The sequence below is a fragment of the Panicum virgatum genome, chromosome 9K, assembly GCF_016808335.1.
Source record: "Panicum virgatum strain AP13 chromosome 9K, P.virgatum_v5, whole genome shotgun sequence".
Lineage (NCBI taxonomy): Eukaryota > Viridiplantae > Streptophyta > Magnoliopsida > Poales > Poaceae > Panicum > Panicum virgatum.
In genome coordinates, this window is record NC_053144.1 from 1,076,588 (window position 1) to 1,098,524 (window position 21,937).

The 21,937-nt window shown below is 53.9% G+C and overlaps 4 protein-coding genes across 5 annotated transcripts; 3 read left to right on the forward strand and 1 right to left on the reverse strand.

Annotated features, from left to right (window-relative positions):
* Positions 1–3,186: 3,186 nt before the first annotated feature.
* LOC120648938 (translation initiation factor IF-2-like) lies at positions 3,187–15,176 on the forward strand. Its single transcript, XM_039925563.1, has 4 exons — positions 3,187–4,063; positions 5,285–5,345; positions 5,454–5,463; positions 14,913–15,176. The coding sequence occupies exons 1-4, from the start codon at positions 3,598–3,600 to the stop codon at positions 15,174–15,176; spliced, it is 801 nt and encodes a 266-aa protein (XP_039781497.1). The 5' UTR covers positions 3,187–3,597.
* A 791-nt stretch (positions 15,177–15,967) lies between these two features.
* On the forward strand, positions 15,968–17,964 carry LOC120649121 (pirin-like protein). Of its 2 annotated transcripts, XM_039925817.1 has the most exons (6): positions 15,968–16,236; positions 16,336–16,483; positions 16,560–16,609; positions 16,739–16,806; positions 16,918–16,980; positions 17,130–17,964. In XM_039925817.1, the coding sequence occupies exons 1-6, from the start codon at positions 16,107–16,109 to the stop codon at positions 17,721–17,723; spliced, it is 1,053 nt and encodes a 350-aa protein (XP_039781751.1). In that variant the 5' UTR covers positions 15,968–16,106; the 3' UTR covers positions 17,724–17,964. The 2 variants fall into 2 exon arrangements, with proteins under 2 accessions (XP_039781751.1, XP_039781750.1); XM_039925816.1 differs by having other exon boundaries at positions 15,971–16,483.
* A 407-nt stretch (positions 17,965–18,371) lies between these two features.
* LOC120648939 lies at positions 18,372–20,209 on the forward strand. Its single transcript, XM_039925564.1, has 3 exons — positions 18,372–19,043; positions 19,143–19,821; positions 20,117–20,209. Exons 1-3 carry the CDS (start codon positions 18,802–18,804, stop codon positions 20,207–20,209), a joined length of 1,014 nt encoding a protein of 337 aa, XP_039781498.1. The 5' UTR covers positions 18,372–18,801.
* Positions 20,210–20,289: 80 nt separating this feature from the next.
* On the reverse strand, positions 20,290–21,889 carry LOC120648454 (glutathione S-transferase T3-like). Its single transcript, XM_039925233.1, has 4 exons — positions 21,760–21,889; positions 21,460–21,673; positions 21,181–21,377; positions 20,290–21,102 (listed from the first exon to the last, which is right to left on the reverse strand). Exons 1-4 carry the CDS (start codon positions 21,880–21,882, stop codon positions 20,458–20,460), a joined length of 1,179 nt encoding a protein of 392 aa, XP_039781167.1. The 5' UTR covers positions 21,883–21,889; the 3' UTR covers positions 20,290–20,457.
* Between the last annotated feature and the right edge of the window lie 48 nt (positions 21,890–21,937).

Sequence of the window (21,937 nt, forward strand, 5' to 3'; positions counted from 1 at the left end):
CCTCAATGTCATCAGCTATGCAGCGTTCAAGCAGCTGCAGATTCCGGAGTCCAAGCTGACTCCCTCTCGCCCATTCTCAGGAGTGGGCCCACACCCGGTGTTCCCTCTGGGGAGCACCACATTGCCGGTCACGTTCGGGACCGAGGAGAACTTCCGCACAGAGAGCGTTCTGTTCGATGTTGCGGAGGTGAACCTTCCGTTCAACGCCATCATTGGCCGACCAGCACTCTACCGCTTCATGGCCATTGCTCATTACGGGTATTTGGTCTTGAAGATGTCATCCCCTGCCGGAGTCCTCACCGTGCAGGGCGACCGCACCGCTGCCGTCGCAGCAGTCGAGAGACTGCATGCTCTGGTGGTAGAGGCTGCACGTTCCGAGGAGGATCCGTCCACCTCGCAACCCAAGGCGCCTGCAAAGGCTCCCAAGGTCCAACCGTCCGATCCGGACCATGTTCCCGTGAAGACGGTGCAGATTGGAGCAGACTCCACCAGGACCACCCGCATCGCGGGGAACCTGGAGGAGAAATAGGAAGACACGCTCATCGCTTTGCTCCGAGCAAATGTCGACGTGTTCGCCTGGGAACCGTCACAGATGCCCGGGATCCCCAGGGAAGTGATCGAGCACAATCTGAGGATCTACCCCGATGCCACGCCGGTGCGCCAAAAGCCTCGGAAGCAGTCTGTGGAGCGGCAGAACTTCATCCGCGAAGAAGTCCACAAGCTCCTACACGCCGGCTTCATCGAGGAGGTCCACCACCCCGAGTGGTTGGCCAATCCAGTCGTCGTCCCAAAGGCCAACGGGAAGCTTCGGATGTGCATCGACTACACCAGCCTCAACAAGGCATGTCCAAGAGACCCCTATCCTCTTCCGCGTATCGATCAGATCGTGGACTCCACCTCCGGGTGTGACCTTTTGTCTTTCCTAGATGCATACTCTGGTTTCCACCAGATTCAAATGTCTAGAGAGGATAGGAAGCATACTGCCTTTGTAACAGTAGATGGGCTTTATTGCTACATTGTCATGCCGTATGGTCTAAGAAATGCCTTACCCACGTTTGTACGAGCTATGAATAAAACATTCTGTAATCTAATTAGAGATATTGTTGAGGTTTATGTCGATGACATTGTGGTCAAGACTAAGGTAGGGTCAACACTAGTGGAGGACCTGTCCCTTGTCTTCGACCGACTCCGCGCCACGCGCACGAAGCTGAACCCAGAGAAGTGCATCTTCGGCGTCTCAGCAGGGAAGCTGCTGGGTTTCCTGGTCTCACATCGAGGCATCGAGGTAAACCCAGCCAAGATCAAGGCCATCGAGGCAATGAGGCCTCCTGCCCGCATCAAGGATGTCCAGAAGCTTACTGGATCTCTCGCTGCTCTTAGCCGCTTCATATCGAGGCTGGCCGAGAGGGCCCTTCCCTTCTTCAAGCTATTGAGGAGGTCCGGTCCATTTTCTTGGACCGAAGAGGCTGAACAAGCCTTCCAGGAGCTGAAGCAGCACCTCACCTCGCTGCCAGTATTGGTGGCTCCAGAACCCGGTGAGCCGTTGTTTCTGTATCTTGCTGCGTCTACGGAGGTAGTCAGCATGGTGTTGGTCGCCGAAAGGACGGAGCAAGCTCGCCAGGGGAATACCAAGGTCCCCCTGGCCAAGGATGGTGAGCCGGACCCCAGACACGGGGGCCCGTCAGACTCACCCCAGCTTGAAGGTCCAGACCCCGCACGAGCGGGTCCGGAGGAGCCTCGTCCCAGTGGGAACCAAGAACCGTTGGGGCCCAAGGACCTGATGTGGTGGACAAGGGCGAGCCGGACCCGGAAACTAGGGTCCGGACCGTCCAAAAGCCAGTCTACTACATCAGCGAAGTCCTCCACGAGGCAAAGGCCAGGTATCTTGAGACACATAAGCTTATCTATGCAATACTTATTGCGTCCAGGAAACTGCGCCACTACTTTCAAGCACACCGAGTTGTTGTAGTGACCTCTTACCCGTTAAGAGCGATCCTGCACAACTCCAACGCCACAGGCAATATCGCCAAGTGGGCAGCAGAGCTGGCAGAGTTCCAACTGGACTTCCAGCCACGCCATGCAATCAAGAGCCAGATCCTAGCTGATTTCATAGCGGAGTGGACTCCTTCCCCAAGCAATCCTGGTGGTCCTGTCGTCAACGCTGGACCCCCGGAGCCGGAAATCAGGACACCAGTCTTCACCGAGCCTCACTGGACACTCTTCTTTGACGGGTCCGCCCGCGAGAAGTGGGCCGGGGCTGGTGTGGTCCTCATCGACCCAAACGGAGATCAGCTGAAGTACATGGTGCACCTTGAGTTCAAGGCCACCAACAACATGGCGGAGTACGAAGCTCTGATCTTTGGCCTGACGCAAGCCCTATCATTGGGGGTCTGGCAGCTTCTGGTGAAGGGGGACTCCCAGCTAATCATCAAGCAGGTCCGAGGGGATTGCAACTGCAACAATCCCCAGCTCGCGGCATACCTCATACACGTGAGGAAGCTCGAGAAGGACTTCGACGCTTTGGAACTGCAACACGTTCCCCGCGAGCACAACTCAGCAGCGGATGATCTCTCTGCGAGAGCATCTACCTGGGCATCCGTGCCCGGGGGTGTCTTTGAAAGACGGCTGCTGAGACCTACTGTAACATCCCAGAGTTTTAAAATGCTAAGCAAGAAATATTAAATATGATATCATGCATAATCAACCAAGAAAATGGAATCGAATACATTTATGTGTGCATGCATGTGCATGTGTATAGATGCATAGATCAGAAACCGTAAATAATTTTTAAACTAATGTAAGTATACATATAAAAATGAATAGGCGTCTCTCTAAAATCATGTTAAATCAAAGTCTTGTTGAGGTCAAAGAGAGAAAATAAAAATTTGAACATAAAATGACAGGTCCTTTGAACCGTAGTGTTCAAAGATTTAATTTATCTGTCAAATTTCAAACTAATCTGCTTTGAAAATAATTTCTAAAATATAGCTCAAATGAATTTTTGCCCAAAACCAAAGTTGTAGGTTTTCAAAAGACGAACAACTTTTGTGTTCAAAGTTTTTCCGAGTTATCACACAAAAATGGGAGAAAATTTTGAATTTCAAAGCATGTGGTAACTTTTCAAATGTACTCAAGTTACAAATTTTATCTTTCCAACGAAGTCTCAAATGAACTTTTGCCTGAAACGAAACTTGTAGATCTCGAAATTTTGAACAACTTTGGTATTCAAAAGTTTTTCATTTGAGGCCTTGTAGAAGGAGAAAAACTGAAATTACAAACTGGAGTTTTGAATTTCGCTCTATTTACGCATTTGCCCTCACTCCATCTTCCTCTCTGTTCCTCGCCGTGAAGACGCCGTTCGCCGCCGGCGCGGTCACTGGCCGCCGACGCGTCGCGCCTCCGGCCGAAACCGCCTTCCCCGTCCCCGGTTTTGCCCCCATACCAGCTTCCCTGGCGCCTTGCACGCTCGCCACGCGCCCCCGTCGTCCTTCCGCTCGACACGCCGTGGACGCCGTCGCCGTTCTCGACGTCAGTGCTACACGCGTCGCCGCGCCGTTCAACCACCGTCGCCGTTCAAGCCGTCCTCACCCTTTCACGATGCCAAACTCAAGTTCGCCTCTTCCTCTTCTCGCGCTAGAGCCAGAGCTCGAGCTCCCTGCGCCAGAGGCGCCACCCGCCATCGCCATGGCCGCGGAGCTCGGCTCGTCGTGGCATCGCCCCCTTCGATTCCTTTTTCCCCAAATTAAACCCCCAGCAGCCTTCCTCGCCTCCCCACGAGCCTCCCAGGGCCGGCCGCCCCTCCTAATCGCCGCCGGCGAGCTGCCGCCACGGCACCCCATGGCCGCCGTCGCACTGCTCCCGTGGAGCTCCCCTGTCCGACCCTCCTACACCACAACCGAGCCCCCAGACCGCTTCAACTCGCCCCCAGGAAGCTCCCCGACCCCTCCACCACCGCCCCAAGCCACCGGAACACCGCCGCCGTTGCACAGAACCGCCGCCGCCCCTTGCTTCACGCCGGCGAGCCCCGTCCGGCCATCCCCGCGAGCCCCGAGACCACCCACAGGTGCGCCTCGACGTCCTCTCCCTTTTCCCCCACATCTCCCTCGCCGCCGGCGAGCAAGCACTCCGGAAACCCGGCCGTTTTGCCCTCCTCTGTTTCTGGTCCGACCAGGGACCCCAGGTTAAAAGAAGCAAAGTTTCCAGGGGGCTAAACGCAAAAATGTAAAGGAACTTCAAAACAGCAAACTTTGAAAATTTGTATAAAATCGTAGAAAATTCAGAAAAATACAAATCCAAATGTTTTGGAATCCTTGCAATAAGACCCACAACTTTTGTTACATCCAGTTTTGCATTTGACCAATAGTTTTATCTCTATATTAACTATTAGTTTTATACACCTTTGTATGTATCTCCTGTTGTAGTCCTGAACTAAGGCTAGTTTTTGGATAGTGTGCTATACCCTAGATGAGTAGCTTACTGTAAAAATTTGATGACATTTTGACAAATCTAGCTATATGTTTCATTAGATCTTGGTTTATGCCTTTGTTAAATAAAATTTAATCCACAGGGTTCTGTTTTAATTTTCCTGAGCTGAAATTTTTACAGAAGCCTGACGTTAGTTCCTAGATGCTAGAGAAAAATTTTGGGAATTTTTAGTAAGGTATCACTAGTCCTTTTTATTTATTCATGAATAAACTTTGTAAATCAAAAACCCTAGTTTCCTTCATTAGAAAAATCTCATACTTTTACTAGAGCTCTCCCTTGAGTACATAATCATGGCAGTAAAGTTTGAGCCCCTGAAACTCAGTATAATTGCTTGTATGACTTAAACTTGATTAATGTAGCGATCACGTGTTTTATTTTTTTATGCCTTGTGTACTGACCTTTTAAATCTGAAAAATTTATAGTAATCTCATCTTAGGTTAGTCAACGTTCAGTTAAGCTTTCACTGCCATTAATTGCACTATTTGACCTATACGATTTAGCCTTTAGCTAGGAGGAACTTTATTGATGGACTATACACTAGTGATTTAGTCTTTGTTAAAGTGCTGGTGTTACATGAGTTAGTAAGATTTTGAAACCACCCCGTTCTTTTATGAACTAAGTTGTATTAAATAACCAATTTATAAATGACTGCCCAGGAAATGTTAATTAAGAAGTTTCACATCCAAACTCACCTCATGTTGGACTGCAACTTTATCGTGAAGGAAAACTATTAACACCTAAATCACTAAGCCACTCGGAACTTTGCATTCATACGTATACATTGTTGCATTTCATTTAGGTACGATAGATGAACCACGTGAAGGATGTGATGTTGGAGTTGAGCCAGAAGACGGTGAATGGTGGACACATCCAGAAGATGGACGGATGGATCCCGATGTACACGACCGAAGGAAGATGTTCGCCGAGCAGTTGTTCTTTAACTAACACTGACCTAGTGTTAATTCCAGGCAAGCCCCGGTGCATCAATCCCAGTATTTTAAATGCTGTTCAAGTTATGTTACTATTATGTATCTGTGCATTTACGTTTACAGGAGTTGTCTGGAACCTTAGATGCATGATCCTAGGTACCCAGGTACTGGTCACTAGAAGTTAAGTGCGAGTAGATGCCCTGCTAATTAGGACCGGTAAAAGTCGAGTGGTTTCCTGCCGCTCGCGAGATAATAGGTTCTCTACTACATACTGCAGAATATAAGGTCTACGGGCGGGGTCAGGGTACTATGTTTCTGGATGAGACCCCGTCTGTTTAGTGAAGAAAATGCTAAGGCCGCAGTGTGTGGTAGTGGTGGTTAAGCGTTTGAACGTACTAATCACATGCCGAGAATATGGTAATCGGTAAGCTTAAGTACTGGATTGAACCACGGCCGGAATATACTCCCCACTGTCTTGACTTTGGTCTCATCTGGGATGACGGGTGCAGAGCCGGGCTCTGTAGTCGAGGGCGGTGGGCCTGTTCCGTGAAGCGGGAATTGAAGGGAAAAGTTGCACGTGTGACTCTGGGAGTAACCACGTGACGTGTGTTTAGGTCTGCCTGGCCAGGTTAACAAAATCGATTCGAATCGTTCCGCCGCTCACGGACAATGAGACTGCTTAACCCTTTTGCCACATAGAGTAAGAAGTGAAAGATGATAATGCTGATGAATATGGTTGGTTGGATGATGAAAGATAATTGTTTTCCACCATGTATGCTATTGGATAGATCCTCACCTAGAATGGTTAATTGAACTAGAATCTGAAAACTATAACCTGCAAATAAGGATCCACTCTTTATTGCTTTTCGGCAAAACAAACCCCTCAAGCCAAAAGCCTTGCATGTCTAGATAAAGGGCTAAGTATACCCTCAGTCGGGTAAGCCTTGCTGAGTATTAGAATACTCAGCCTTGCTTGTGGCTATATTTTGTTTCAGGTGAAACCTTTGAGGATATGATTGCCAGTTTGACCTGGCCTTGCACTCTTCCGCCTGGTTGGTCCGTGGAGTGGGATACGTTCCCGGCCAATGGTGACAAGAACGAGTGATGTCTTGTATCGGGCTTTCTCGAGACATCCGTATCGTCGTTAGTTCTCGTGTTTACTTTCCGCTAAAATAAAGGACTCTGATGAACTTCTGTTACTTTGGTTTGAAAAGTATTTTGTAAAATTGGAACTTGGTTTGTAATTCTGTTTTTATGTCAAATTCTGTGGTGTAATATATTGTGAGGTGTTGTAATCTCTGGACTCGCCTTCGTGTGAGTTATGCTGCTTTGCTCGATCCAGGTTTAAGTGGTTTTATCGGGATTTTACCCGACAGCACTGCCGGATTACTCCGTTTTAAGTGTGTGTTAACCCCGATTGTCGTTTGATGATGGTTAGCGCACTTAAGCCGGATTAATTTAGGCGGGGCTGCCACACCTACAGCCCAGCCTGCCGAGCTTGGAGAAGGAGATCAAGCTAGCACCTCGAAGCCAGCGGTCCCGGCAGCATTCCACCTATGGTGCCCGACCTGGGCAGTGTGCTCTGTTAAGGATCCTAGTGACCTCACAGAGACACCCCCACATACTCTGGGAGCTCCCGATGCATGGATCTCCGAGATCCGGGACTACCTGAAAGATAACATCCTCCCTGATGACGATGTCTCTGCTGAGCGCATAGTCCGATTGGCTAAACGCTACGCGGTGGTAGAAGGGGATCTCTACCGCCGTGGCGCCAACGGTGTCCTCATGCGGTGCATTTCCCAGGGAGAGGGCCACGAATTGCTCGCGGAGATCCATGGAGGCGAGTGCGGAAGTCATTCCTCTTCTCGCACGCTTGTTGGCAAGGCCTTTCGGCATGGCTTCTACTGGCCAACAGCACTCCAGGATGCGGCTGAGCTGGTAAGATCTTGCAAAGCATGCCAATTCCATGCAAAGTAAATACACACCCCAGCTTAGGCTCTGTAGATGATTCCGTCCTCATGGCCATTCGCTGTGTGGGGTGTGGATATCCTGGGGCCATTCCCCCGGGCTGTCGGCGGGTACCGGTTCCTCTATGTCGCCATCGACAAGTTCACCAAGTGGCCGGAGGTTACCCCTGTGGTGAATATCACTAAGAAATCAGCAGTCGCATTCCTCAGGTCCATTGTGTGCAGATTTGGCGTCCCAAACTGCATTATCGCGGACAACGGGACCCAATTCAAAAGCAGACTCTTCCAAGAGTACTGTGAGGACATCGGCATCCAGCTATGCTTTGCGTCCGTAGCACATCCCCGCAGCAATGGACAGGTTGAGAGAGCGAATGCAGAGATCCTCAGGGGACTCAAGACCCGCACCTACAACTGCTTGAAGAAGCACGGTGCCAAGTGGGTTGACGAGCTTCCATGCGTACTATAGGGCAACCGGACCACACCCAGCCGAGCCACCGGGGAGACTCCGTTCTTCCTGGTCTACGGGGCTGAAGCATGCCTTTCCCCAGAAATTCACCTGGGCTCACCACGGGTCCAGGCCTTTGACGAATCCATGCAGGAGCAGCTGTGGTGCGACGACGTGGACTTCGTTGACGAGCGAAGGTGGCGAGCAGCAATCCGAAACGCACGCTACAACCAGGCGCTCCGGCGCTATCATCAACGGTTCGTGCACAGCAGGGAGCTCCGGGCTGGCGACCTCATCCTCAGACGGATCCTGAGCCGAGCAGGGCTCCACAAACTTTCCCCCAGCTGGGAGGGGCCCTTCAGGGTTACAGAGGTATGCCGGCCCGGATGCGTTCGCCTCGCCACAGAATATGGAGTGCCGCTGCCCAACCCATGGAACATAGAGCATCTGCGTAAGTTTTACACCTAGGCAGAGCAAGGAAATAAACTTTTCCTTTGTAATAAGATAGAGTTAGCGTGCGGCCCAGAGCGGTTGGGGGCCACCCTCGTAAACCCGACCTCTGGCATCCATCGCACTGACGGCTAACGCGCGGCTCAGAGCGGTAGAGGTCCGACCTCGTAAACCCGGCCTCTGGCATCCATCGCGCAAGCCATGTACATCAAGATTGCAAAGGAAAGATTTCCTCCTAGTTCTGTCTTTGTGTCAAGGTTAAATTACACTTTTCAATTCTCGGAAACTTCGTTTTTCTAACCCCTGCGGGGATCTCTACTCTTGTTGCTACAACTAAGATCTGCATTGAGCTGCTGGACTGCTGTACAGATCCGGACCCTCTTGCTACTGGAGAGGGGTCCGCACCCCTAGGGACCTACTCTGGAGAGCGGGAGCTTGTTTCCTGGGGTGGTCCGGAGCCCTGTGTAGCCGCTTAGCTGGTTCCGTACCCAAAAGCCTACACACTCCACCACCCCTGCAACGAGTGCTCTAGTACCTGGAGCCGGGTAATTAGGGGCCCGGACCTCGTTCCAGCTCAGCAATTGGCTTCCTAAGATCAATACAGCATGTCCATCCTTATATCTCAAAGGATCGAGTACAACAAAGCGACCTCACCCACTGCTGCGAAAAGTCTGGGACGATGAAGCCAGGTCCGGAAAGATCGTGCTGTTTCCTGGAGCGGTCCGGAGCCCTGCGTAGTGCCTTAGCCTGGTTCCGTACCCTAAGCCTACACACTCCACCACTCTGTAGCAAGCACTGAACTACCTGGACCTGCGCATCTAGAGCCCTGGACCTGGTACCAGCCTGGGATTGGTCAGGAATGAGCCCCGCGGGTCTGCTACTAAGCTATAACTTTGAAGTGGTACACAGGTTAAAGCCTGGTTGGTGGTAGTCAGTCTCAAACCATTGAGCCTACCTACCAGGGGGTCCGAGTATCCGCTTCAAAGCTTTCATGCAGGATAGGATCCAGTCTAGATGGTAGACAGACTCATAACAACTAAGCCTCTCTCCCAGGGGGCTCGGGGCATCCGCTTTGTCCCAGACATCATGAATGGATTCTGCATGCGTCAAATAGCTAAGTTGCAGTATCATTGCTACTGTATAAGCGAACTTGATCCTTCTATTTGTAGTCCTGTATACTACACAGGGAACAATGCGCTTGCTCGTCTTACAGGCTATGCAGCCCTATGCCAAGGAGGTCCGGAGTATCTCCTACGGCTCACGTGGCAGACAGGTCCAATCAACTGAACCTATCCGCCAGGGGGCCAGGGCGCCGGGGTGCTGCATACCGCAAATCAACAACAGACAAACAGCTAAGTTGAAGTTTCTTCTACTTCAAAAATTTCAGCTAGTACAAAGTTTGTTACATAATGCAAAAGGAAAAAGATACAATGCCCAGCTCAAGGGTCTGCAGGCTCTCGCTTGAAGTAGGCGGCGACGAAGTCAACAACCTCCTGCACGCTGTCCCGAGCAGCGGCCTCCGTCTCCGCTACAGGGCCATCGACCACGGGCGCCAGCGAGATGGTCGGGTCGTGGCTCCGGAGGCAGGTCAGGATGTGCTCCGCCACCAGCCGGATCAGCTCGCGGCCCTCAGTTTCAAGCTGTCCAGCAAGGACTGGCCCCAGGCGCTGGAGCCTATCTGAAGCAGAACTCAGCACCGGGAGGGCGTCAGCTATCGAAGCTGGCGGCTCCGCCACCTGGATCGGGCTCAGTCCAAGTGGCACCAGCGCCAGGCTCGCTTCGGTCGCCCAGTCAGTGATCCGTTGGGCCTCAACGCGCTGGTCTTCCTGGTGCTTCCGGACCGCCTCCCGGACCGCCTCTTGCACCCGGGTGTCCAGGGCCGCCTTGGCCACCTCCACCTCGCGGGACCTCTCCTCGAGCTCGTGGGACCTCTCCTCCAGCTTGGTCTCCTTCCGCTCCGCCGACTCCTTCAGCTTCTTGAGCGAGTCCAGCTGGCGGCCAAGTTCCTTCTCTATGCCGGTGACGTGGGCCTCCCGTGCATAAAGGGACTTCCGGGCCTCCTCCAGCTTCGCCTCGGCATCAGTCAGCTTGCCTGCTCCCTCCTGCAGTTGCTCGCGCCATCCCTGCAGAGTCGCAGAGAAGACGTCGAGCTCCTGCCTCCGGACCTCGAGGTCCTCGCTGCGAGTCTCCAGCTTGGACTGTTGAGCTGCGAGGTGAGCCTCGAGGTCGGACCGTTGAGCAGCGAAGCCAACAACCTCCAGGGTGAAGTCCTGCTCCCGCTGCGCCAGGGATTTCTCTCGGTTCGACACTGCGAACTCTCGGTCAAACACCTTCCTAAGGTTGGCTCGGTAGGCCTCTTGGTCCGCCTTGAGCTTTGACCGAGTTTCCGCAGCGCGGGAGGCTTCAGCCTTCGTGTGCGCTTCCAGGCGGGTGTGCCAGTCGGAGAGGCGCTGGCGCTCGCTCTCCAGAGCAGACCACTCCCGCCGGAAGGCCGCCTCGGCGGAGGAGGTTGCCTCCTCGATCGCCCGCCGAACCTGCAACAGCACCTGAGGAAGGGGAGTCGCATCCTCCTCCGGGAGTTGGAGCTGCAGGAGCCGCCTGCCAAAGACCACCTCCAACTCCTCCTCTGCAACAGGACCGGAGCTGGAGGTGGGGGCTTCCGCTGCGGCACTTGTCTCCGGCGCCTCCGCTGCCACCGCGTCGGGTGCGGCTGTGCCCAGCTCCGGCGCCCCCGCTGCCGCCGTGGCAGACGCGGCCGTGCCCAGCTCCGGTGCCTCCGCCGCCGCCGCCGCCGCGTCGGGTGCGGCTGTGCCTAGTACCGGCGCCCCCGCCGCCGATACGTCAGGTGCGGCTGCGCCCAGCACCGGCACCTCCACCACCGTGTCGGGTGCGGCTGCGCCCAGCACTGGCGCCTCCGCCGCCGCAGCGTCGAGGGCCACGGCGTCCAGAGCCGGCATTTCAGCCGCCGCGGCATCGGGTGCGGCAGCACCTAGCACCGGCGTTTCCGCCGCCGTTGAGTCGGGTGCGGCTGCGTTCAGTATCGGCGCCTCCGCCGTCGCCGCGTCGGGCGCGGCTGCACCCAGCACCTGCGCCCCCGCCGCCGCCGCCGCGTTGTGCGCTGCAGAGTCTAAAAATGACACGCCAGTTAGCATCACGTCATGCACCACGGGGCTAGCAGCAGGTCGCCGTACCTGAGGGTCCCGCACCTACTGTCGCCGTCGCTGTCGACGCCGAGGCCGCCGCCGCCTGGGCACCTGCCGATGTGCCGGCGAGGGTAGAAGAACCGCTGGGGCGAGGAGCCCTGGTAACAAAGCAGAGAAGCCTTCAAAAAAAAAACAGAGCACCGGCGCAAGGGAAGAGAGCAGGATGACACTAACCCAGAAGTACCGGGTACCCAACGTCCCCGGAGCCCGGGCCTCTTCTCTTGCGGCTGCTGCTGTTGCTGCTGCTGCCCCTGCAGCTGCGATGCAGGCGCAACCCGGGCTTGCTCCCGCTGCTGCTGTCCCTGTGGCTGCGGCATGGGCGCAACTCGGGGTCGCACCTATTGCTGCTGTTGCCGCCCGCGTGCCTGCTGCCGCTGCTCTTGCGGCTGCTGCTGCTGCTGCCGGCGGGAGGAATTCCTCGGCGGCGATGGTGGTGGTCCAGTCGCCCCAGAGGGCCCGTGGGGGCCGGCAGTCCGGGAGCTACCCTAGCCTGCGCCCTCAGAAGACCTCTGGCGCTTCGCGGCGGGCTCCGAGACCAGGGTCCCGTCGCCCCGGAGTAGCCTGCGCCGGCCTGCGTCGCCCGATGATGCACCGGAGCTGCCCTGTGCCCGGCTGGAGCCGGCTGCGGCCGCGCTGCTAGCCGTGGCCTGCTTCTCCTTCGTGGTGGCGCCGGATCCCGCAGCGCTCAGCGTAGCTTGATTCCCGGACGCGCCAGAGATCCGGAGCCCACGGCTCGGGTCGCCTCCGGTCTGGCGTGGGGCCAGTACCCCATCATCCAGAGTTGGCAGGGTAGCCAGCACCGCCACCCTCGCGGGGTCCTCGCAGAGGGGGACAATGCTCTGCGGGAGGATCAGGTTCTCCGGAATGAAGGCGTCCCCCGTCACGTTCCGCACCAGGACTTCCAAGGCCTCCTGCGGTCAGATCGCTCCCCTCTCCGCGGTGGGTCCTGCTGCAGTCGTTGAGGCTAGTGAAGCTCCAAGCAGGGCGCGGCCGCTGCTTCAGGGGGGCGATCCGGCGCTTCACGAAGTCGCCGAGCACGTGCCACGAGGTGAGGCCGCTCTTCGCCAGCGACCTGATCTTGTCCAGCACGGAGTCGAACTCCGGCTGCAGCGACGGCTTGGCCCTCCAGGATGCTTTGTCGGAGGCGGGCCCCTCAGTCGGCAGGGCGAGGCGCTCGTTGGCTTCGGTGGTGGCGATCACCCAATCCCTGCGCCACTCCTCCCACCTTCCGCCAGCAAGACCGGGAATGTAAGGAGTCGGCAGGTCGCTCCTTATCTGGAAGTAGTACCCCCCCACTTCGTCCTTGCTCTTTCCGGACCTCACCAGAATGAAGAAGTAGCGGAAGAGGATGACGCAGGGACGCACTCCCACGAACATCTCGCAAAAGTGCATGAAGATGGATGTCAGGAGGAGGGAGTGGGGCGTCAGATGCTGAAGTTGGAGGCCGAAGTCTTCCAGCAGCAGCAGCAGGAATGAAGAAATCGACAGTCCCATGCCGGCGGAGACATGCGAGGTGAATAGCACAAACTCCCCGGCGCGGAGGTTGCCAAGGGGAACCGAGCCTGCTCGCACTCCCCAGCCGGTCTCCTGAGCACTCCACCCAAGCAGGCGGCGCACTGTGTTCAACTCTCCCTCGGTCTGGAAGCGGCGGGGATGAACAAGGGATGCCATCTCTTGTTGGAGTGAGGAGGAGCCTGCGTAGGGGAGAGAAGGGCGAGAAAAGCTCGAAGGCAAAGGGGCGCAAAGGCTGGAGAAAGAAGACGAATGTGGGAAAGCAACCGCGGAATGGGGTACGCCCCGTTATAAAGCCTGACTCAACCGGCGCGCCCTGGAACCGTCGCCGAAACTCAAGCGACGCCCGCGCCTGGAGTTAACCGCCCAGTCCATGACATGGGGGCCCAGGCCCACCTGGCGGGGTGAGCGGGTAACCAACAAGGGTGCGAAAAGACGGGATCTGAACCGTCGCCCACACGCGCGGGGAGCGAGGCGGAAGCTGAGCTGACGTGCGCGTATTAAGCGCTGGCGTGGCCGGGCTTTTCGGGAACTGCGCCGGTGGTAAATGATCCGTTTACTCCGGCAGCAACAATGCTGAACGTCGCGCGCGCGACTAGGTGAACCACTGTGCGTGGGGCCCATGGTCAGTAAGCCGTTGCGATGTGATGAGGCAGCAACCAACCCGATAGGTGGTCAAAGCCAGTCAAGGCCCCTGCAGAAACTGAATGGAGCCAAATCGCAAAAGTGGCCCCACCTGTGGGTTCGTACCTCCCCCAAGGTGGGCCCGGGGGCCACTGTCGGTACCCTGTAGCAGGGATACCCACTCTTACTGCAGCAAGATAGGACCTGCGTAGTTATCTGTAACTGCGTGGAAGGGACAGAGTAGCCAGGCCCCACGGGCCAGGCTCTTCCCTAACCAGGCCAACGGCCCCGGACCCGCTCCCCGCCTGGGGATGGGTCCGGAGACGCCACGTGCCTTTAAGCAAGGGAAGACCCGAGCTGACGGCCGGGACCTCGGACCCCCATAGGGGTCCGGGACCTCCTGCGCCCGCCCGGACCCCCCTTTTCCCGCATAGGGGTCCGGGGCTGCCACGTGGCCCGAAGGCACGGGCTCGAGCGCAAGCCTTCCGCTGGAAGACTCGCGCGCCCACTGCATTTAATGTAAGTGGACAAGGCGTGCTCTGCCGCCGCGGTATGCGAGACAGCTTTTGTCAGGCCTCGCTGTGCACCGCGTATTACCAAGGTGCACAGTGTAGCCGCTTGTGCCGCGCCCGCGCAGAGCCCGTCTGCCGCATTAAACGGATACGACGGCACGGCACTTTTCCATCATGCCGCCTACGCCGCAAGCTACACAGCCCGCTTAAGCTACGTGGCAGGCGACGCCACTAGCTACGCCAGGTTCCGTCCCGACAAGACAGCGCCAGGACATGATGGACGAAGGGCTCCGGGAGCAGGCAAGGGAACCTAGAGAGAGATCTCCTTTGCCTGCGACGTCATAATGTATGAACAGTACGTTATTTTATACCACATCGTTGGACCCACCTGTCGGGGACCCAACAGCTGTGTACGCGCCCCCTTGAGATATAAGAGGGAGGCGCTCGCTGTGCACAAGACATCTCCAGACAGACACAAGCTCTGGCAACTCTCACACTCCCGTGGGAAGGCAATACAACACACAGTGGATGTAGGGTATTACGCTCCGGCGGCCCGAACCACTCTAAATCTTGCTGTGTTCATCGTGTTCTTGAGCGAGATCGATCTAAGACTAGCTAACCCCCGAGTACACACCCTCTGGGTTAGGGCGGGTGCCTTCCGCCACCCGGCTGTGGTTTGCAGCAGCACGACACTAAGAAGGTATAAAGATTTTTTTAATGTTAACATTGTAGTTCAGTGCCAACTTAATGTCTTACAGAATCTAATCATCAATAACTATTTTCAGGTTATCGTCCCTCGCCAAAATCTTGGGTTCAGGCCGCCAAGACGTGTCTCCTATGATCGGGAAGCTGCCGTCCAAAACGGCAATGGTGCGTCCTACAATGGCGGAGGTAACAGTGCTCCGAGAGGCAACTACTCTGGCCCTGGCCGCCATGACGGGTACAACAGGGGCAACGGCGGGTACCAAGGCAACGGCGGGTACCGGCAACAACAGCAGCAGGGCGGCAACGTTGGTGGATACTACCAGAAGGAGGCGTCCAGCCAATGACAGGTACTACCGGGAGCGCAGCGATTCTGCGACGGTCCTGGACGTGGAGTTCCCTGCGCTACCTGTAGCCGCCTCGGCTCGAGCTGCTGCGCTAGCCTCTGCATCCACGCCGACCCCAGCTGAGGGCTCTGCTCCGGCTTCGGCCTAACACTCTTCTGATTAGTTTTCCTTTTAATCTTTAGCTGAGAGCTGGAGAGATGAACGTGAGGAAAGACTCATGAAATTTTGTAATGGATGCTTTTGTATTTATTTGGTTGTTTCAGTAAATTTCGTCTTTATTGATTCAAATTTGTTTTATTTGATTTGATACGTTGTCTCAAGCAGCTTTTTTTTCCAGCAAATTTCGTTGCTATTCATTTAGTTTGTGTGATTTGTTTTATGTTTCGAAAATGCTGTTGGAATTTTTTTTAGCTTTATGCTGCTTGTGCCGGTAAAATGAACGGCACGCGTGACACGTGAAAGTTACTTCAATGATCAGTTCCAGCAGTATGATCCGGTGCCAAACATGTTCATTTGGGGGTCGCCAGTTGATTAGGATAATGAATGCGGTGACGTGACGGTGATGTGCAGGATTGCATAACGCTGACGGCGGCGTGACGCCGGCGTTGGCATGACGCCTAGGCTGCGCAAGCACGGCGTGAGCATTGGCACCGCACGACGCAGCCGCGTGCGTCCACCCGACCCAACCCCGCCAGCGATTCCGGAAGCAGCCACAGCCGCAATGGAAAGCAGCGCCAGCAACCACGGGTGCCTGCCGGCTGCCGCAGCCGAGCCGGTCAACCCCCCAGGCATCTCTTCTTGGAGTTTTTTTTTTTAAAAAAAATCATAATCCGCGCCGCAGCGGAAGCCATGGTCAAAGCCGGCAAAGGTAGTATTTGTAGTGGCACATCCCATGCCTCCCCTCCCCGGAACCCACGCACAAACAAGTAAATGACGACGACGATGATGAGGCTGAGGCAGCAGCTGGCCTCCCCTATTTATACCTCCGCCATCGCCAGGATCGGCAGCAGAGCCCATCACCACCGTCTCCCCATCGCGCCACCGCAAAAGCCGCGACCAAGTACCCACAGCAAGCTCCTGCTCCTCCTGATTGTTCCACTGCTAGTCGTCGTCTTCTTGTTCTTCGTCTTGATCCCGACGGTCGTCTTGTTGCCCCCAGACCGAACCATGTCGTCGTCGTCCTCCTCCTCTGCCTCCGACGCCGCCGCTTCGGCGCCGTTCGAGAAGCCCAGGGCCGTGGTCAAGAAGCTCCTCGCCGAGTCGCAGTCCGAGGGACAGGGCGCCACCGTCCGGAGGAGCATCGGCAGGTATCCCCGGATTCCCTTTTCCTTCCTTGTGCAGTTGAGCTAGCTGATCCTGATCTGGCGTTGACTTTTTCCGCAGGCATGAGCTCAGGAACCTGGACCCCTTCCTCATGCTCGACGAGTTCTCAGGTAGGTAGCAGCAGGATGGAGGATTACTAACTACTAGTAGCTCCTACTTTCCGCTCACCCGCCTAAATTAATTCCAATCTTTTTCTGCAAGAACTGATCACTGTTCTCTGAATCCCTCCCTGATTGCAGTCTCCAAGCCCGCCGGGTTCCCCGACCATCCCCACAGAGGATTCGAGACCGTCACCTACATGCTCGAGGTGCGTGGGTATGCGTCCACTCTACTCCTCAGCCCCCCTTGCTTGTTTACCAGCCGCGTCCTTTAGCTGTTGGCTCAAATGTCTGCTTCTGTGCTGTTGGTTGGGTTGCAGGGCGCCTTCACCCACCAGGACTTTGCAGGCCACAAGGGCACCATCAGGGCAGGGGATGTCCAGGTCAGCAGCCTCTCTTCTGCTCTCTCTCCCCCCCCCCCCCCCCCCCCCCCCTCTAATTCAGTACCTGCTGAAGAATCCCATTCATGGTTTCAATTTGGCAAAACACAAGTAAATTTTTATTTCTCTGAATCATCGACCCGATCCTTCAGTGGATGACTGCCGGGCGTGGCATCGTGCACTCGGAGATGCCGGCGGGGGACGGGGTGCAGAATGGCCTGCAGCTGTGGATCAACCTCTCCTCCAATGACAAGATGATGGAGCCCCGGTACCAGGAGCTCCAGAGCAAGGACATCAGCCGCGCCGAAAAGGACGGCGTCGAGGTCCGGATCATCGCCGGCGAGGCCTTCGGCGTGCGCTCCCCGGTGTACACGCGCACCCCGACCATGTACATGGACTTCACCATGCGCCCGGGGTCGGAGCTCCACCAGCCCGTCCCGGAGGGCTGGAACGCCTTCGTGTACATCATCGACGGCGAGGGCGTGTTCGGCCGGGACAAGTCGGCCCCCGTCGGCGCGCACCACTGCCTCGTGCTCGGCCCCGGCGACGGGCTCAGCGTGTGGAACAGGTCCGGCGCGCCGCTGCGGTTCGCGCTGGTGGGCGGGCAGCCGCTGGGCGAGCCGGTGGTGCAGCACGGGCCCTTCGTCATGAACTCGCGCGCCGAGATCCAGCAGGCCATGGAGGACTACTACTACGGCAAGAACGGATTCGAGAGGGCCACCCACTGGACATCCTCCTCCGCCTGAATGCCTGATCGATCCATCCATCATACTTGGATGGGATGGGACAGAGTCAGCAGACCATTAGCTGATATACTACTGTACTCTGATCTTGATAATTATTTTTTCTCTCTCCTTAGTTGTATCGTACTCCTACTAGAAAGGATTATGTGTTTTTGTTTATTTGTATGGTGATTGTAATAAGCAGGGTGGCGAATTTATTTGTAGTCTTAATAAACCATCATGATTTATGGATTTAATTCGTTCATTTGGATTGTTGTCTTCATCATACTATAATCAAGATACAATCCAAGTCAACATCATCATCACCATCACCATCCGTGCTCCAAGTTTCGAAGCTTCGAGATTTCATTTCGATTTGTGGACAAGGATTCTTTTTTATTCCGTGCGGCTGGAGCAAAGGACGCTGATTCTCGCTGGCTCCGGCCTCCGGCCGTTCGGCTGCCCACCGAACAATGCAATGTTTGGCTCGGCTTAAATGGCTGGGCTTGAGCTGCAGCCTAGCTAGCCAGCGCTGGCTTCTTACGTACCTTGCTGTTGCTGGCGCGTAAGTAGTGCTCTCTCTCTCTGAAATTGGATTTGAACTTAGGCTGTCTCCAACAAGGGTTGCCATTTGGGGTTGGCAAATGCACCGTTGGCAAGCGTAGGCAAACTGGCAACCGTAGGCATTTCTACCGTGTCTCCAACAAGGTTGGCAAAAGCGGGGTCCCAAAGGAGGAGTCGTTGGCTCCCGCCGCCGCCGGGAAGCCAGTGGCCATCGTCGCGCTCGTCCCAGATCCGGCAACCCAAGGCACGTACTCTTGCCCTCCCATCGATCCTCTTCCAGATCTGGTACCTACACGGTGGTTCCGGTGCCTGCAGGGTGCTACCGGCGGCAAACAGGAGGCGGCCCTGCAGGGTCGTACGCCGGTGACCCACGGTCTTCTGGCGGCCTGATGCTGAGGACGCCGTGAAATTGCAAGGTAAACTAAAAGCGTGCATTGTTGCCTACATTCAGTGGACCAAAGATTTTAGCTGCATTTTGATATCTGGGAGTTTTATTATTGGCCGTGAAGGGCCTGGACCTCCGTGGTGCTGTGTTGTCATGGCTTGGAGATACATAAAAATGGCGATGTGCGGAACGGTTGCAGCAAGGCGTCGAGAAGAGGAAGACTTGCATGCCGCTGCCATTGTAGCATGCATGGATTTTGGTAGTAAACGGCGGTGGGGAGGATCTGTACCCAGGCATGAGGTCAAGAAGCGAAAAAGGGATGAGATAAACGAGCAAATCATGGGAAATTACTTCAACGACCCACCCTTGTATGGCGATGGTTTGTTTCGGCGAAGGTAACTAGTTGATGAGTCTTTATTTTCTTCAGTCGTGCATGTAATCATTTTGCCCCAAATTTTACATCTGATATATTGCTGGCCTACTACCACCTGTAGATTTCGGATGCGTAAATCCCTATTTCTTCGCATTGTCGACGAAGTGTCAGCTAGGAACAGTTATTTCATCCAGAAGAGGAATGCTTCAGGGGACAAAAGTTTTACACCAATTCACAAATGTTTAGTTGCCATGAGAATGTTGGCCTATGGGGGCAGTGCTGATGGTTTAGATGACACCTACGCAATGGCAGAGACCACTGTCATCGACACCCTTTTTGAATTTGTGGAGACCGTTAGAGACCTATATGAGAAAGAATACTTGAGGCCACCTAGGGCTAGGGAGCTGGAAGTAATTCTTAGGCAAAATGAGGCTAGAGGTTTTCCAGGCATGATCGGAAGTATAGACTGCATGCATTGGCAATGGGAGAACTGTCCATCATCTTGGGCTGGTATGTACAAAGGACATAAGGGCAAACCAATGGTTATCCTTGAGGCAGTAGCTACTCAAGATCTGAGGATTTGGCATGCATTTTTTGGACTCCTAGGGTCTCACAATGATATAAATGTTCTACAACGTTCTCCTGTATTTGATGAGCTTGCATCAGGGAGGACACCTGAAGTTGAGTATTGGGTAAATGGAAACCCATACACTATGGGATACTACTTGGCTGACAAGATTTATCCAAATTGGGCAACTTTTGTGAAGACGGTGAGTGCTCCAGCAAGCATGAAGCACAAGGTATTTGCTAGCATTCAAGAATCATGTAGGAAAGACGTGGAGAGAACTTTTGGAGTACTGCAAAAAAAAATTCAAGATCATCTATAACCCAGCCCGGATGTGGAGCCACAAAAAACTGAATGGAATCATGCGTGCTTGTGTCATTTTGCACAACATGGTGATAGAAGACGAGCGTGATATTTACGTAAACCCAGAGGATACACAAGGATTTGAAGGGGCTGATGATCCACCTGTTAGCCAGAATAGAGATGTTCCAGCGATTGATAAGCTCATTAACACGTATAACTGCATCAAGAGTAAGGAAACGTCCACACAGCTGCAGCAGGACCTCATTGAACACATCTGGGGTCTTTACGGTGCTTCAACTGGACCGTTTGCAACAAGGTAGCCTAATTATCATGGATGAAGTGTGTCCTACTTATCCACCTTTTGGTTCGTGCAAACTGATGTAGTAATAGGTAGCATGATGTAATAGGTAGCATGATGTAGTAATGTTGCAACACAAACCGATGCAGCTTTTGTAATAGGTAGCATGATGTAGTAAAGTTCAGACCATTCATGAAAAACAAGTGCACAACATACTTAATGGTGTATTACACAACATGATACAAACTCTCAGTAATAGACTCTGCAAGACTACTGAGATGTGCTACCAGGAGGAGCAGACCTAATGCCATGACGCTCCATAATCTCACGCTGGATGGTCAGGTAGTATTCCCTCAAGTGTGGTGCTAGCTTATCAAGGTCCTGACCCATGAAATGAGCTTCGACTTTCAACATCTCAACCTTTGTGTTCTCTTTACGCAACTCAAGGTCCTCCCTATTCAGTACCAATTTTTCCTTCTCAATCTCATACCTCTTCTCCATGTCCTCTCGCTGCATTGCAATCAAATTTTGCTGCAGCTGAATCTTAGCATCCTTCCTCTCAAGAATTTGAGCCATTTGTGTGTCTTCTTTATCATCCCTCAATTGCCCTCGTGCATTCATAGCAGAGAGTACCTCAATTGCAGTCGAGGACTGGGAGTCTTGAGCACATGCCCTTGCCTTACGCTTCTTTGCATTGTCTCTACCTTCGGGGCGTGCCGTATTGTCTGCATTTTCACCTGGCATCGGTTCAGCAGCGGCATCAATAGGCACACGTTGATTCACTCGTGTACCAGTACCAAGGGCTTCGATTTCTATCATTTTATCATTCCACTTCGGTTCATGCCGCAGTATGTTCCAGCAGTGCTCAAATGACCATGACTCTGTGTCCTCATACAATTTAGCTGCATCATCAATCTGTGGCAGACAGGACATAGCTGAGCAAATGCATGTATGCAACATCAAACTACGACAATGTAAACAGGCTGTACTCACCATGTTCTGCTCATTTTTTCCGCTCTCATTCAACCTTTCAACTGTTGAATAATGTCCACAGAATTTGTTAACCGCCTTTTGTATAGTCAACCAACGATGCTGGACGGCTTTGACACTTCTACTGGAAGGTGCTCCAAGGTGCTCATCGAAGTAGTCATGCATCCTTTGGTAATATCCTCCACTAGATTGGTTTGTTCCTGACAATATATATATGTGACGAACTGAATTGCCTCAGAGTAATATGGCAAGAAATCTGATAATTGAGAGAAAAGAGCGTACCAGTGATAGGGTCCTTGCTCACATTCAAAAATGCAGAACATATAATCCTATCTTCTTCTTTGCTGAAAGCTTTACCTCTTTGAGACAACCTTTTGGTCACTTTTTTTATTGACTTACTAGGTTTGGGAGGAAGCATCTCCAACACTGAATCAGTTTCATGAATATCAAATTCTCCTTGGTGCATTTCAAAATTCAATCCAGAATGTGCCATGTGCTAAATAAATGCAATCACAACATAACAATTAATCAGTTTTCAGTTAATCGAATATTGCTGAGATGTAGTCCTGGAGTTCCTCTCACCTGAGGATTTGTAGTTCGGCCAATCGCATCCACTGCCGACAATGGGAACTCCCACTGCTGTGTGTCAGGACAGGCCTGAGAGTTTTCACCATCACATACATAGGGATTGAAACGGTTGTCCATCCTACAACATTATCATGATCATATAATGGGGATTGGAGACATATGGGAACCATTA